The 14,932-nt window shown below is 36.9% G+C and overlaps 1 protein-coding gene across 1 annotated transcript in view; it reads right to left on the bottom strand.

Moving 5' to 3' along the window:
- The window catches only part of mtor (mechanistic target of rapamycin kinase), an 85,173-nt gene that overhangs the window by 26,570 nt on the left and 43,671 nt on the right, over positions 1 to 14,932 (bottom strand). The window contains exons 29-34 of the mRNA XM_086067932.1: positions 13,595 to 13,670; positions 11,871 to 12,010; positions 8,305 to 8,405; positions 7,772 to 7,887; positions 3,444 to 3,521; positions 1,234 to 1,341 (exon numbers count right to left, since the gene is read on the bottom strand). Of these exons, the coding sequence (XP_085924058.1) occupies positions 1,234 to 1,341; positions 3,444 to 3,521; positions 7,772 to 7,887; positions 8,305 to 8,405; positions 11,871 to 12,010; positions 13,595 to 13,670 (619 nt within the window). The remainder of the gene's footprint in view (positions 1 to 1,233; positions 1,342 to 3,443; positions 3,522 to 7,771; positions 7,888 to 8,304; positions 8,406 to 11,870; positions 12,011 to 13,594; positions 13,671 to 14,932) is intronic.

Raw genomic sequence — 14,932 nt, 5'->3', positions numbered from 1 at the left:
AGTCTGGTTCCATGCGCCAGAACAAAAAACAGACATACACTTGTGGGTCATCATTTATGTATTTTCAAGAACTAATCGCTGGCATCCTCTACTCTGACATGATTTACATGAGGAAGGCAGTATTATACATTCTTCTTTTTGCATGAAAGAGCAAAATTGTGTAACTCAATATTTTAAGTCTTGCAATAAAGCGATGACCATATTTCAATCCATTTTAGAGATGGTGCAAAAACCTTGTTGTGGCAAAGTTTCTGAGGGGATCTCAATTTTTACAAGTTTGAGTCAACTTGACAGAAACAAACATCTGGAAAACCTATAATGCATGATAATCGCCTACAGAATAAGGCGCAGGCTTCTTACAAATAAAATAAAGTAGAAGGCGTAGTTGAGGAGTGGGACAGGGACAGATTTGACAGATGCGTGAGGTCAGTCCCAAATGAATCATTATGATCAGGAAAAAAGGCTGTCTGTCCATACAGCTCTGGTGTTGGCATTATAAGGTCAGTGTATTCGCTCCGAACGGCCCTCACAAAACAAATCCCATCTTTTATGATTGGAAAAAAAGGTAGTCTGATCAAGAGTACCTTACTGTGGTAGGGATTCAGTGTGTCTGGAAATGCTCTCTTTTCAACTGTTAGCTCTATAAGCTTTGAAAAGTCACAGAAAGGAATTTGCCAGGTGCCATTACAAACCGTGAGAAGAAAATGGATAGACCGGGATGAAACGAGCTGCTTTTCAGTTTGAAGTAATAGTGGTGAGGAGCCAACCTTTGTCAACAGACACATTCAAACTTCAACTCAAATACTGTAATTATTCCCTGACCAAATATGAGAAACCAACAACACTGTCCCTCACAATGCTGGTTGATATTTAATTGAAACATCAGATCACACATAGTTAGATTATAAACTAAAAACAGGAAGCACAACTCTTAGCACCAATAAATACTACTATCTTGATAGATAAAAGAAAGTTAAGTTTGACTTGCCATAAAACTTGTCCAATTCAGAGACAGAGGAGCATGCTTCCTGATACTTTTGCGACTATATAGTTTGGCTGGGAAACTACTCGTGTATCTTTGTGCGCACAAACTGTATGATGTTTGGCATACAATGACGCCCTTGAGCAGCAGTAGTCTTTTCAACATCTGCTATAAGATGCGTTTAAGCTTTAACACGTGAGTTCATGTGTGTGCGCGCTCCCATACATCATATGTTGAAAGGCTGAGGTTACCTGAAGTCTCTCCCACCATGTTTCCCTAATGATGTCCCTCCTCTCAGGCACGAGCTTGTATTGGATCACCTCCTCCAGCTCTGACAGCATCTGGCACGACACCATTGCCTGGGAAACAGATGAACACATTTGCTATGATTTAAGCATTTAAATTTATTGGGACAAAATGCCATAAATGTACAATACAAAAGTCACGTGAACATGTGTGGCTGTCGCAAGAACATGGACATTACCAGTTATTCACATGTCAGCTTTTTGGAATTGGACACGATACTGTACATCTTCTAGAAAAGTTGTGCACCCCTGTGGTCATATCTGGTATTCAACTACAATTGTGTGCAAAATAGGCCTTTTAAATAGGGTTCAAAATTCAAGACCTCAATAAAGCAAGCATTAAAGGATTACCTCAAAGTGTACTTTATTTATTTTTTGGCGGCACTAATTCCAAAATGACAAATCTCAACTAGGGGTGAAAAGTAAAGAATATAGGCTAGGGATGTAGGGTCGAACTGCATCATGGACAGTAGAAAATAAACGAATAATGATCAAAAATAATAATAATTCAGTTACTGTACTTCAGGTTCATATTTCTGCCATTCCTCTATTTAGAGACATAGCTAGCTGCAATGCCAAAAATCAACTGTCTCATTTTGAGATGGAGATGATTTACTATTAACTTTATGTTGTGTGGGTAGCAGCAATCATCCATGTGAATGATTAATTTGTTTGCAACTAATTAAATGAGCTGTTTCCTCCAACTGTGGTACCCTGGTAGTTATTGTTTTTAACTGTTGGACTAACTTTCACAACATTGATTTTAAACATTAAAATGCCTATTTTTAGACCAACTACATTGTGTTATAGTTGGCTATAGCTACTTACCTCATAGAGTAAGGCTGAATTGGCTTTTTATATGGTAAATACAGTCATGTTTAATGGCAATAATTATGGTTGAGTGGTTAAAAACTATGCTTTTTTTCATATCAGAAGATATCTGTCCTTTTCATTACGGCCTAGGCTACGTTCAAAAACTTGATATTGCAGGGCATGGTGTCTTCAAACTTCAGGGAAAATCCCTTTTAATTCACTTTAGCGTGGAGGCGGCAAATAAAGCCCTGCTGGATTTTGTCTATCGCTAAACTCATTATATGAGGTGGGGAACAAGTTCCAGGACTGGTGTCACAAAAACTATACCGAGGTGCCTTGAGTTTAATTTGTTCCGTGAATTATCAGCGCAACTTAAGCACGTTTGTTAGTTGCTTTTTTTCTCAAAAATGCTTCCTTTTCATTTACATTTGTTTTAGTATAACTGTTTTAAAATATATATATATATTAAGTATTTGTCGAGTACAAGATTAAAAACAAGGTCACTAAGTATTGTGTTAACAAATAAACTACAATTCTCAGAGAACTGACAGATGTACAGCAATACCAAAATAAAATACATTTAAAATGAACCCCAAATGCTCATGAATTATATTAATTGACAAAGATGAAAACAAGGATTATTTCACTTTGGTTAGTTTTAGTTTTATAAATATAAGATGTAATTTCAGACAGTTAATTTTTTTAAAAAGCATTTTCATTTTGTTAACAAAAATTGTGTTGTTTTTCTATTTTAGTTTTAGTTATTTTGTAATAACCTTGGTTAGTTTAGTATTCACATTAATCTACTGGACTAATGGTACCAAGCAGGCAAGGCTATATGGTTGTACACAATGTGTTATACTCCTAGTTTTGCATTTAGTTTGACAGTAAACATTATGTGGGAGTGGCATTAAACAGATTGAAGCCACTTTTTCAAATAATTGTGGAATTTTTTTTCCCAAGTGCTCCTCATTGGGGCGCAAGTGGATTTCACTGCTCTCGTCTCTCAAGTTAGCACTCACATGTGAAAGGAATGAATGAATGAATAAATAAACAAACAAATAAAAATCAGTCAAATAACAGCTCGTAAATCAGGTATCTCAAGGCACCACTGAACTCCAAACAACATGTTTTCTCTCTCAAGTCTGAAGCACTTTTCCAGCATTCTCTGTCATGCCTCGTGGAAGGATTATTCAACCATCTTGAGTTTGTCTATATATATATATATATATATATATATATATATATATATATATATATATATATATATATATATATATATATACACACACACACATTCTATGTATGTATGTGTGTATGTATGTGTGTATGTGTGCGTGTACCCCATATGCTCGACTGTAGCTCTCCCCAGCCATGGCTGTCAGTTCAGCATCAAGGAGGTCTCTTGCTTTGTCAATGCACTGCAAAACAAATACAATGCAATTATAGATTGGATGTTGACAACAATGCTCTCACGCACAAAAAAATGCACCCTGCTGGTTTGTAATAGTAGTCTTAAATAGGGAAATGTGTTCCGTAAGACTGGATCTGCAGGGTCACTGAAAAGCAAGCATGCCTGATGTCAATCTATGAATAAGCTTCTGAATTCATTCAAAAGTTTCGGCGCTGGTTACTGATTCAGTAGCATGCAATTAAGAACAATAATGAATAAAAAGCAGATGGTATTGGACTGCAGCCTGGTAAAAATACTTCAAGAATGAGGAAAAGCAGGGTAAGGCTCACAGGCTTACTGAACCATTGTTAGGTTGCCAACAGTGAACCAGGAGTCTGACTAAGACTTTAGGCCAGTGCATACAACAAAGCAGTTTAATTAACTGTTCAGTGGTAGGTGTTACATAAAATGAACTGTTGAAATCCACCGCGTGGAAGACACGTAACCTCAAGTGTGGGGAGAATATAATTATTTATTAGCAATATGGACAAAAGATCTGAGTTCCAACCACTGCTATGCATGATGTCACTATTGTGCAAGACCTTAATTCATTAAGCCTCAAAGGACTTTTGCCTGTTTTGCTTTTTCTTCGGCTATTGTGCAATACATTAATTCAGTGAACATCAAAGGATTAACACTGTGTATGTTTTGATTTTTTGGGCTTTGTGGGTGACATAAGGATCAACCTTCCAATTTGTGTTAAAAGATCAACGTAAGCTTAGAGGAAGAATACACAGCTGTACTTAAAATTATTCAATTTCCAGTATAAATCCATCCATCCATTTTCTTAACTGCTCTTATTCCTCACAAGGGTATCTCTAGTGTAAATGATTTACTAAATTTACAGATGTACACTAATTTGTGGAATGAAACAATAATTTAATTTGTCTAACAACTAACTTTATAAACAGTATCTAAATATAAAGAGTACTGTACATTTAATGAATATATAGGAATTCAACTTGAAACCAGATGTCATAAAGTCATTCAAATAGTTATTAGTAAGATTACAACATCATAAATGTCAATTTTATTGGTTTAATGTTTAATGGTGGTTAATTTTTTGTTACACTTGCGTCAATAGCATATTTTTTATTTTAATGTGGGAAGCATATCAGTGATATGAACCATTTATCTTTGTCAGAGAATGAGTTATTGGTTTTATTTTTACAAAATGATACTAAAACATTGCTATTACAGTTAATAATAGATGTATGGTGGTGAAAGTTATCCATACATCATTATTGAAATCAACTAAGTTGTATATACTTGCTCATAATACTTTTTTTTCATTCCTGCATCCAAAAAGTTTAGACTGATAATTGTTTCAGTGTACTGAAAGGCCGCCAATGCTGTGTGGGCCCAAACACTGATCAGATAGAATTTTTTTTTGGGGGGGGGGGGGGGGGGTGTCAGTACAAGCTTCTGACTAAGAGAATTCAAGAAAAATTGTAGGGTGATCAAAACGTTTTAATTAATCTTTCAAGATGTGTTGTGTTCAGATCCTTTTAATTGATACTGATTTGCTGCCTGTAAAAATGATGTTTTGTGGAGCTGTCAATTGAAAAAGGTTAAAATGATGGCCCATGACTGAGGAAGTTTTCACAAGCCAGGGCAAACAGCTGTTTCAGACCAACTAACAGTAATTATTTTTCACAGGGAGGGAAAGGAAGATTGGTGTGCAAAACACCTGTGCAGGCTTGCACAACAAGAGGAGAGGCTGTGGGAGAGAAATGGTGAAGAGGTGACTATGAGGCTTTTTCTTTACAGCCTCAGTTACAGTTCTGTTTACACCTGAATTCCTGCACTGGGGCCCTCAGTGGACTTGTGCAGCCCAAACGGCTCCTGATAAATGCAGTGTCTGGCTATAGGCAACACAAAAATATGACCCAATCTATTCTCTTCCTTAAATATTGTGCTTATATGCACTTATGTGGTTCCTCTGACATTACTATATCATTAAATATACCATTCAAGCATGGTATGTATGTTGCTTTATGAATGGTTTGGGACAAATTGCCCTCAGTAGAGACAAACATTGGTATGAAGTCTGTCCCTAAAAAGATTAAAACATGTAAAAATTAAATAAATACACAGTAGAAAGCCGCTTATATCATCAGTATTGTTACAGAAGAATGCTTCACTGGGATTGCTATGGCTATGCATCATTGCTGGAACAGTCAATTTACAAAGTCACCTAAAACTATTCAGACACAGAAGATTTGGGATTTGGCGAGCATAAGTCTGCTTGAGTGGCAAAACAACCAGCCCATATGAAATCAAAATAATTTAAGTGTGAGGATTAAGAACCTCATCCGGTGGACTAGACTGAGCTCATGTTGACATTTAAGATTTCACCCGTGCTCCATCTGCTTTTCATTGCTCATTATTCATTTTGAGCGGCCTGGTGTCAGTAAGAGTAAAAAGTTAGCTTTTCCTATTCATCAGACGCTGCATCCTATAGGTCACACCTGGATCTAATCTCTGCCTTAGAGGGATGAGGTGGGGAGGGCCGAGGGAGCACAGAGAGCAAGTTTAGGGGCTTTGTAGTGAAAAGGGGACGTGGTGGATGAATCCCAGGAAATTGGAGGAACAGGTGTTTACGTCTGTCAATGGTGAAGCTTGTATTCATTAGAACTGTTGGCAACGTACTGTATTCCAATGAGCTCATCTCGTTTGCATTAAGGACTTGGCTCTAAGAGATAGAAGGCTGCAGGTTCAAGATACGACAAATACAGAACCATATCATTTACCAAGTTGTATGTAAGTAAGGTGATACAGAGAAGTATTTAAGGCTATGTTCACACAAAAACACTTGTGTTTTGAAAAGCACATGTGGCCCTGGTTTAGTGTTCAAACAGGTCTTGTTGACTAGTAAACATCATATAACGGGAGATAAAGTCACAGGCTGATCAGTTAGCATTTGTGATGCACTGTGTGATTAAAATGAACAACTACAGAATCAGCTGAGTTACACTTGTTAAGGACGGCTTTTTACCATTAGCCTATGGAGTGTTAATATGAATAGGACTGATTTGGAAGATAAAATGCTTATTCTTACTATAGTATATGGCTTTAACCCTTCATGGGCTCATCAGTTTTTTGGAATATGGCTCTAAAGTTGGGCCAACATTTGTTTACTTCCCTTTTTTAGCCTCAATATATGGGAAACTAATCCATATCTTGGAGAATGTTTAAGATGGCACCCAAGATAGAGGCAAAACTGGGAGGTCAGCCGCTCTTCAAATTTGCAATATCATTTTAAGAAGCCCAATTTTGGGATATGTTATAATGATGCACCACACCTGACATTCCGAATTTGGAGGCTATTAGTAACATACATTGACTGGAGACATTTTGAAGGCTACAGGTGAGAGTGTTTTCCAGATGTTGCTGTTTAAAAATGGCTTTTCAGAGAATTATTAAAAAAACCATCTTAACTACCCAGATTTTTTCATGCGAGAACTAATGACAGTAGAGACATAATAATTAGATTTTTCCTATCAATAAATGTACTACACTTTTTTTTTCAAGAAATTATGTGATTGTCACGAAGATTGTCAAAAATTTGATGAAATGACATGGAATGACCCTTTTAGTAAACGGATGCTTTTTGCATTTGGTACTGCATCAAATCCACAATTGCTCAGCTGCGACACTGCAGCCCCATTCACTCCATCATCTTACCCCTAGTGTACAACTGTATATGTATATATTCAGCATGTTTTGTATTTTGTTGTTATAGTGTTTTTGTTTTATAAATGTTTTCCTTTCCGGCACAAATAGTAACAGGAACGAGGACTCTTACTGTATCCTATCTTCCACCACACCCTGCAGAAAGGAACAGGTTGTAAACTGCGTGAACCTGAAAATTACGATTTAATGCTTCAAATGCAAGTTACATAATGTTTCAACACCATATAGGTATCACGTTATTAAACAAACCCATTGCGAACATAATAAGGCAATGAGGGAATTTGATTGAGTCTGGAATATGCATAGACATTTTTGTTCCTTTATAGTAGTTTGTCTGATGAGGTAGACTTTTAATGGATTGCTCAAAAGACTAATGGAAAGTCCAGAAACTGTGAGGCTATTGTGCATTCCCATGGCATGTGTTTAAGTTTTCTAAAAATACAGCCTTAATGCACTGTACAGTAAATGGGGGGTGGAAGTTCGCTCCATTGGGTGTATTTCAAATATGATGAGGTAACATACCTGCTGGGCCAATGAGAACAGGTCCTGATGCAAGGCTAGCACTGCCCTGTAGAAGGCACCGTCGTGTGTGTCTCTTGGGATCATGCATGTGTATTCCTCCATGCTGTCCCAGTGTCCTGAAGGAAAAACAATCAATTATAAAAAAGAAATGTGATGATCGTTTCACCTTAGCTGACCAATTACATAATGCAAGGACAAAAAACATGATTTGTAAATCATATGCGGTAAAGATAGCTTTCATATAGACAGCTATGATGGCAAAGTCACAGACCACAAATCTCAAGGGATGCGCTTTGACAGTGGCACATTTTTCCTCCACCATTATGCGTTATGTCAATGTTGTGGTTGGCCACTTCCATGTTATGCGAGGTGGCGAATCTTCATATTTCATTGGCACTGTATCGGTCAGCTACCCATTTGCTGAATTGTCTGTGGCTCTAAATGCATACAATTTGCTAAACCTACTCCTCATTAGCTATTCTTAACTAGAGTTTATGCTTAAGATTGATGTGATTAAAAAGTATCTGAATTACCTAGTCCCCAAGCGGCCGCAGCAGCCATACGAGCCATCTTGGCTTGGGTTTCTTCACTGACAAGAGTCCACTCCTCACAGCACTGCTGGTGCAACTGACCCCTTAAAAAACAATAAAAATCAGCATGGGTTACAAGTGTGCATATACAAGAAAAACACAGTGAAATCTTAAATACCTCCAAGGGCACACAATTTGGAAAATGAAGAGGGGGCGGGAAAAAAAATCGGTAAGGTACGCCTCTAATGTTTATACAAAATAAAAGGCTTTAGTGATCTAAAGTAATGTATCAAGTATCCAAAGGACACTCTGTCAATTAGGTCATTTTAATTGCATTTTGCGCACTGGCGAGTGTGTCAGCTTTGTCCACAATGTAATACTTAATCGAATTTGTACAAAACTTGTGAAAAGGTCGCACATAGGATAACCTATTAAATTGTAGCATGGTTCCAGATACATAAGATGCAGGAATTTTTAAACTGAGGTTAGCACTGCAACATTTTTCCTAAATTTTGCTATGTATAGTGCATCAATCTCAATGACAAAATCACAACTGTTAAATTTGATTGTTCAGTCATGGTGGAGGTCTGCCAAGTAATCTCCAGCAAAGCCTATTTGAGGGGTGTGAAATGGACCAAAGAAGAACACATTCCATTTTAGTGTAGATCCAGAAAAAATGGATATATTTGAGCCCGGTTCCTCTGACTGTGAGGCAAACGTGCTAGCCACATGCTTCACCATGCCAAATTCCATTTATAATTTAGATATGAAGTGACAATGATTTACTTCATAGAGCTTATTGCACTTGCATGAGCTAATTTAAGTAAATACAGGTAATAATAAAAAATAAAAAAACACAAAGCACTGGCTCTTGGATGAAATATTGGCTCATGTTTTTTTTCTTTTTAACAATATAATTTTCCATTCATATATTCATTACATCTCAGATTAAGGCAACTTCCAATAAACAGCGTGATAACATCAAGTATCTTAGCAATGCACCTACTGTGGCATATTCCACAATGCATTTTTCTTAAAGAATGACTGCACCTATAGCAGAACAATCAGTGCTGGACAGACAGTCCTACAGGAGACCAAATCATCACATTTTCTTAGATAGGAAGCGTTGAAGTAAAAGAAAAACAGAGGGATACACAAAGACAGAAAGAGAACGAGGCAGGTTTGGAAACAAAGTGACGCCATTCTCCATCTGATTGGATAATGCAACAGATGCATTTAAACACAGCTCAAATACAGTGTATCAATACAGTATGTAAGGAAGTGCCTGAGTTGGTCATAGACAAATGTTAAAATGTTATGGTGGGTCGGAAAACTAAAAAAAAATTTAAATTCACTTGATTATTGAAATTACAAAGTTGTGCCAACAGAGTTGATCTTGGCACGTAGCATTCTCCCTAATGTCGTACCCTGTGACCTATCCTAAATCATGCTAAATTGCTCTTCACTTTCTTCTGTCCATGTTGTCAGTATGACTATGAGGACAACCTGTGCGTGCCATCTTCTTGAGACTGTTCTTCTTCGCTGTTTGTTTGCATTCATCACTTCCGTTAAATGTTTCAAGCACTAGAATCAAAGTGATCAATTGGCACGACATCTGATGCTGATACAACATGTTGAATCGGGGGGGAAAAAAACCCAGACGGCCAATTAACAGTTTGCCAATGGCTCTGATATGCCGATGGTATGCGCTACACTTGGCAGACAGCATTCATAGATGCTCAGCCAACTTTCCAACTGACAACATCAATGGGTGTATAGAGGCCTTAAGCCTCCGAAAACTGATTTCAGAAGATCCTTGGGACGCATTAACCCCTTCACCAAAATAAGGTGATTGAGCTCAAGGAGCAGACAAATCCAAATTGTGCCTGGATGCTCCTATTCATTTGATTTTGTGGGTGTGTTTACTGTTTTTTTTGTTGAACGATTATTATTATTTTTTTACATTACTTCTTTCTTTAGTTCTTAACAAGTGTTATGATTGTCTTGGACATTTTCTGGATGTGAATAGAGAAAAAGAATATACACTGGAAGTTCCAACTTGTCAACCTTAATAAAATATTTTCACAACTCTTCTGATGAACCATCAACTTAAAACTAGTTGTAATGTTGCAAGTAGTCTCATTCAAACCAGTAAGCTTCAAATGGTACTACACACCTTGTTGCTTGTTAAGTCAAGTTAATTGTTTTGTTGTTTTTAAATTCTACAACATTATGTTCAAACAGCAGTCACCTCAAAGGCCCCTATCCAGTGCATGTTTTAGATGTTTCCCTCCTCTAACACACCTGATTCAAATGATCAGGATCACTATCAGGCTTCTGCTAAGATTACTAATGAGCTGATCATTTGAATCAAGTGTGTTGCAGAGGGGAAACATCTCAAATTTGCAGAATAGGGGGCCTCGACGACCGGAGTTGGTGACCCCTACGTTAAAAAGCAGAATGTGTGAGCCACACCTTTCAGACAAATCATCTCTGCATTACGCTTTAATCATTTACTCATTGAAAACATTACTGAAGGACATTTGATTTATTTATACAATTGTTAACCTAATTGATACTCCTAGTAAATAATGTTTAATGATACTTAAAACATTGTAAAGTAATCCTGGAGCAGATTAAATGCATTTTAATGGTTTAAATTTAGAAGGTACGCTGTATTTTGAACAGCAGAAATATTTTGTATTTTAAAGGGTTACTACTTTAATACATGTGTCCTTTTAAATGTTATGATTGGTATTTTTATTAAAGCCTTCAAACGCTTTCCCATATTAATACTATAAATGTACTTAAGCTCTTTGACGCCAGTTTTGGATTAGCACAGTGAGGATCTGAACAATATCCCTTAACCTGACAGGAAACTATGCGTACTAAAAAATCCGATCTTCATTTACTCATGACCATGTCAAATGTTATATAATCTTCAGACTCTACAGTTCACACAAAGCCCAACCTCAGCAAAATCATTTTCTTGCTAAATAAATAGCATATCATTTACCAAAAAGACCATTGACAACAATCACACAAGACAGTTACATAAGTAGATTGCCATCTGTTTAATGTCAGAATTTCAGTGACAGAGCTTTTGGATCTTTTTGACATTACTGTCTTTTTCCCTAAGAATGCTCTTTGTCGCTATGGTAAGCTTTCAGTAGAGTGGCTGCACCTCTAACCAGAGTTGGCCGTCTGTTCATTCTTTCCGTATTGAATTACTTCAGTCAACTCAAAGGAACCTTTTTTTTTAATCTTTTCACCTCCTCAAAGGGAATTTTGTCAGGACAGATTTGGAAAAGGCTGTTAAGGCAGAGATCACAGGTATAATTAACACATTCGCACCACATTGACTAACTCCCTGTCCTACACAGGACAAAAACTAAATACGTGAAGAGTAATATTATTAATGATGAAAGTCTTTAATAAATAGGACATAGTTGATGAATTCACAATTAGGTGTTTGCACACACACCTGAAAGGCTAGAGTAGTAGAGAATGGCACTTCTGATGTCAAACTGAAGGTATATATAATAATATAATAATATATAATCACATACCATTCTCCTAGGGCCTCTAAGCAGCGCATTCTGCCCAGAATGAGCTCTGGATCCTCTTTATTCATGTCGATCTTCTTGTCATATGCCACCAGAGCATCTTCCCACTCATGGAGCTTCTCATACCAAGTGGCTTGGATTTCCTAATCAAAAAGCAGACATATAAAACAGCATTGTTTGGACTGATGAATTACAAAAGTAAGGCAATTATAGTCTTACTTTTTTTTTGTAAAACATCAAACATGAGCTGTAGCAAAATGTCAAATCTTAGTACAGAATTTTCTGGACTGCAAGCCGCTACTTTTTTCACTTGCATTTGACCCTGCAGCTAATACAAAGGTGCGGCTTACCCATCAGATCACAAGGGAGTGCACTATAAAGGGAGCGCAACAGCGTCAGGCAGAGCATAAGAAACCAAGTGAGCCCAAATACAGAAGGAGAGACAGAACGAGAGCGAGACAATTTGCGCCCTCGTTACGGAAAAGAAAGTAGCGGGAACCCGGTGCGGTAATATTATAACACCTGCGGCTTACAGCGGCTTATATGTGTAACAAACTCCCCAAGTATTTCCCAAATGTAGTTAGCGCGACTTATAGTTAGGTGCGCCTTGTAGTCCAGAAATTACTGTTGTCCACCTTATAAGGCATGTATTTTCTCTAGGCATGTGTATAAGAAGTGGAACCTACAAAAATTGTCCATTGAGGACTTTAAAAATCATCAGTAAGCCTGTATATTTCTTGATGTCAATTATAGCAGCACCACTAATTGCGATGTCACTGAGTGAGTGTGTAATGGCTAAAAAAAAATGCAACATGAGATAACACATGTTTTCTGTATATTACAAGTCAAGATTCATTTTTTATTGTGTGCATATTCAAGTATTTTTTTTTGTCTGTACAACTGGGAAAATATTCCCTCCCAAGACAAGTAAATGGGTTTCCCACATGCTGCATTTTGAGAACAAGGTGTTCTGCGAATATGCGGCTGGAATGACCAAGGATACCCCCTAAAGAGGTGTAAGCAGACACGAGACCACCCACTGCACAGTTCTTTAAGGTTCTATTTTATTATGAGAATGAATGGTGGTGTTGATAAACTAACGTGAGAATGAGAATTATCAACTCCATTGCCAAGAGGTTGAAACCCAATATCAAAATCTGACAATAAAAAAATCGATTTAACCACTTGTAGACAGGCTCATCATGATATTTTCTGATCTGTCTTGACACTTTTAAAGTACATAATTTGAATTACATATAACTAGGGATGCACGATAATATCGGTGGCCGGTAATTATCGGCAATTATCGACCAATTCGACGTCACACAGATAAACCAAATAATAAAGAAATCTGCCGATAATTATAGGCAATTACCAACCAATTTGACGTCATACAGATAAACCAGATAATAAAGAAATCAGCCGATAGCCACGTTGGTCCATCTGTTGAGTTGTGCCCAACCTCCCCTTCTCCTATAGTAGTGTCGCATATTTGTGAAAAATAGCATTATCGTGCATCCCTACATTTAACCCAAGGTTACGCATATGGAAAGATGCCAACATTTATCCCAATTGATTAGACTGAGAAACAACAAATTAACTAGTTCAATCTTTATCAAGTAAAAAAAAAAAAAAAAAAAAAACCAATCTAGCCACACATATTGGCGGCAAAAAGGATTCTAGAGCACACTACAGATAACACTTTAGTTTAGGCAAAAAATACTTACCAGTTCACCAAAATGTTTCATGGCATACTCCAACACACCTGATGCAGCTTCTGGCTGCTGCAGTTTATTGTTGATACTGAAAAATAAGACACATACAGGCTTTCAGATAAATATCTACACTGGCATTTTTGGAATGAGCTTTATCAGACGCCTTTTGGTTATCGTAAAATAGCTTCAATGAAAGCTTCCAAATACTGTGATGAAATAAGTTTAATATAGTTTGTCAATAAAATTTACATTAAGATGGAAATTTTGGGCCAATGTTGTCATACTTCAAATTACAATTGTTCTTACTTAAACATGCTGCCATATATACCAGTGAGAAAATGATTACAGCTGCTACTTTTTCCACTTGCATTCGACCCTGTGGCTAATACAAAGGTGCGGCTTATCCATCAGATCACACGCGGGCGCACTATAAAGGAAGTGCATCAGGCAGAGCAAAACAAACCAAGTGAGCACAAATACAGTAGGAGAGAGAACGAGAGTGAGACAATTTGCACCCTTATTATGGAAAAGAAAGCAGGGGAACCCGGTGCGGTAACATTAAAACACCTGCGGTTTATAGTCTGGTGCGCTTTATATGAGTAACAAACTCAAGTATTCCCCAAATTTAGCTAGCACGGCTTATAGTGAGGTGCGCCTTTTAGTCCAGAAATTGCTGTACATATATTTGTAAAGCACAAGTGAACTAACTGCCTTACTATCAAGTATGAGTACAATACAGTGGAACATTGGGTTAAAAAATTAATTTGTTTTGCTAACTTGTTCTATTTGCAAACTCAATGTTTTCCATTGAAACTAATGAAAATTTAATGAATCAGTTACTTTTAATGTTGTGTGGTTAAAAATAAATTCTGTGCAACACAAACATAATTTGTGAAAACATAATTTATATTGATGAAATAACAGTGGGTTTGCTGAACAACTGCCATTGATTTTTGACCATAAGCACTTCCCCTGAAGGTTAACATAAATGACCACCAAATTTATGTGAAATGTATGCTTGGTCTACTAACAATCAACCCCATGTCCATCAAGTTTGGACAAAAAAATAGATAATTACAGGCTAGAACATTTTCAAATTTCATGTTTGACCTTCCTATGGCTATGATCTCCAAATAACTTATTATAATCATTGTTGACATAACCTCTTTGCATTTGATGTAGGTAATACTATTCATTTAAGATCTGAATTCAGACTCCTCTGCTAAATATGAGAGTATGACATGGTTTGGTCTGTAAACAATCACTCCAGACACCGACAACAAGTAACTTGGATAATTATTCTCAGATAATTATTATGCTTTAGAAGGTTGCAATCAACAACAGTCTTAT

The sequence above is a fragment of the Leptonotus elevatus genome, chromosome 2 (assembly GCF_054856555.1).
Source record: "Leptonotus elevatus isolate MCC_2025b chromosome 2, RoL_Lele_1.0, whole genome shotgun sequence".
Lineage (NCBI taxonomy): Eukaryota > Metazoa > Chordata > Actinopteri > Syngnathiformes > Syngnathidae > Leptonotus > Leptonotus elevatus.
The sequence above is the reverse complement of the archived record's forward strand: the minus strand, read 5'-3'. Positions and strand labels throughout refer to the sequence as shown.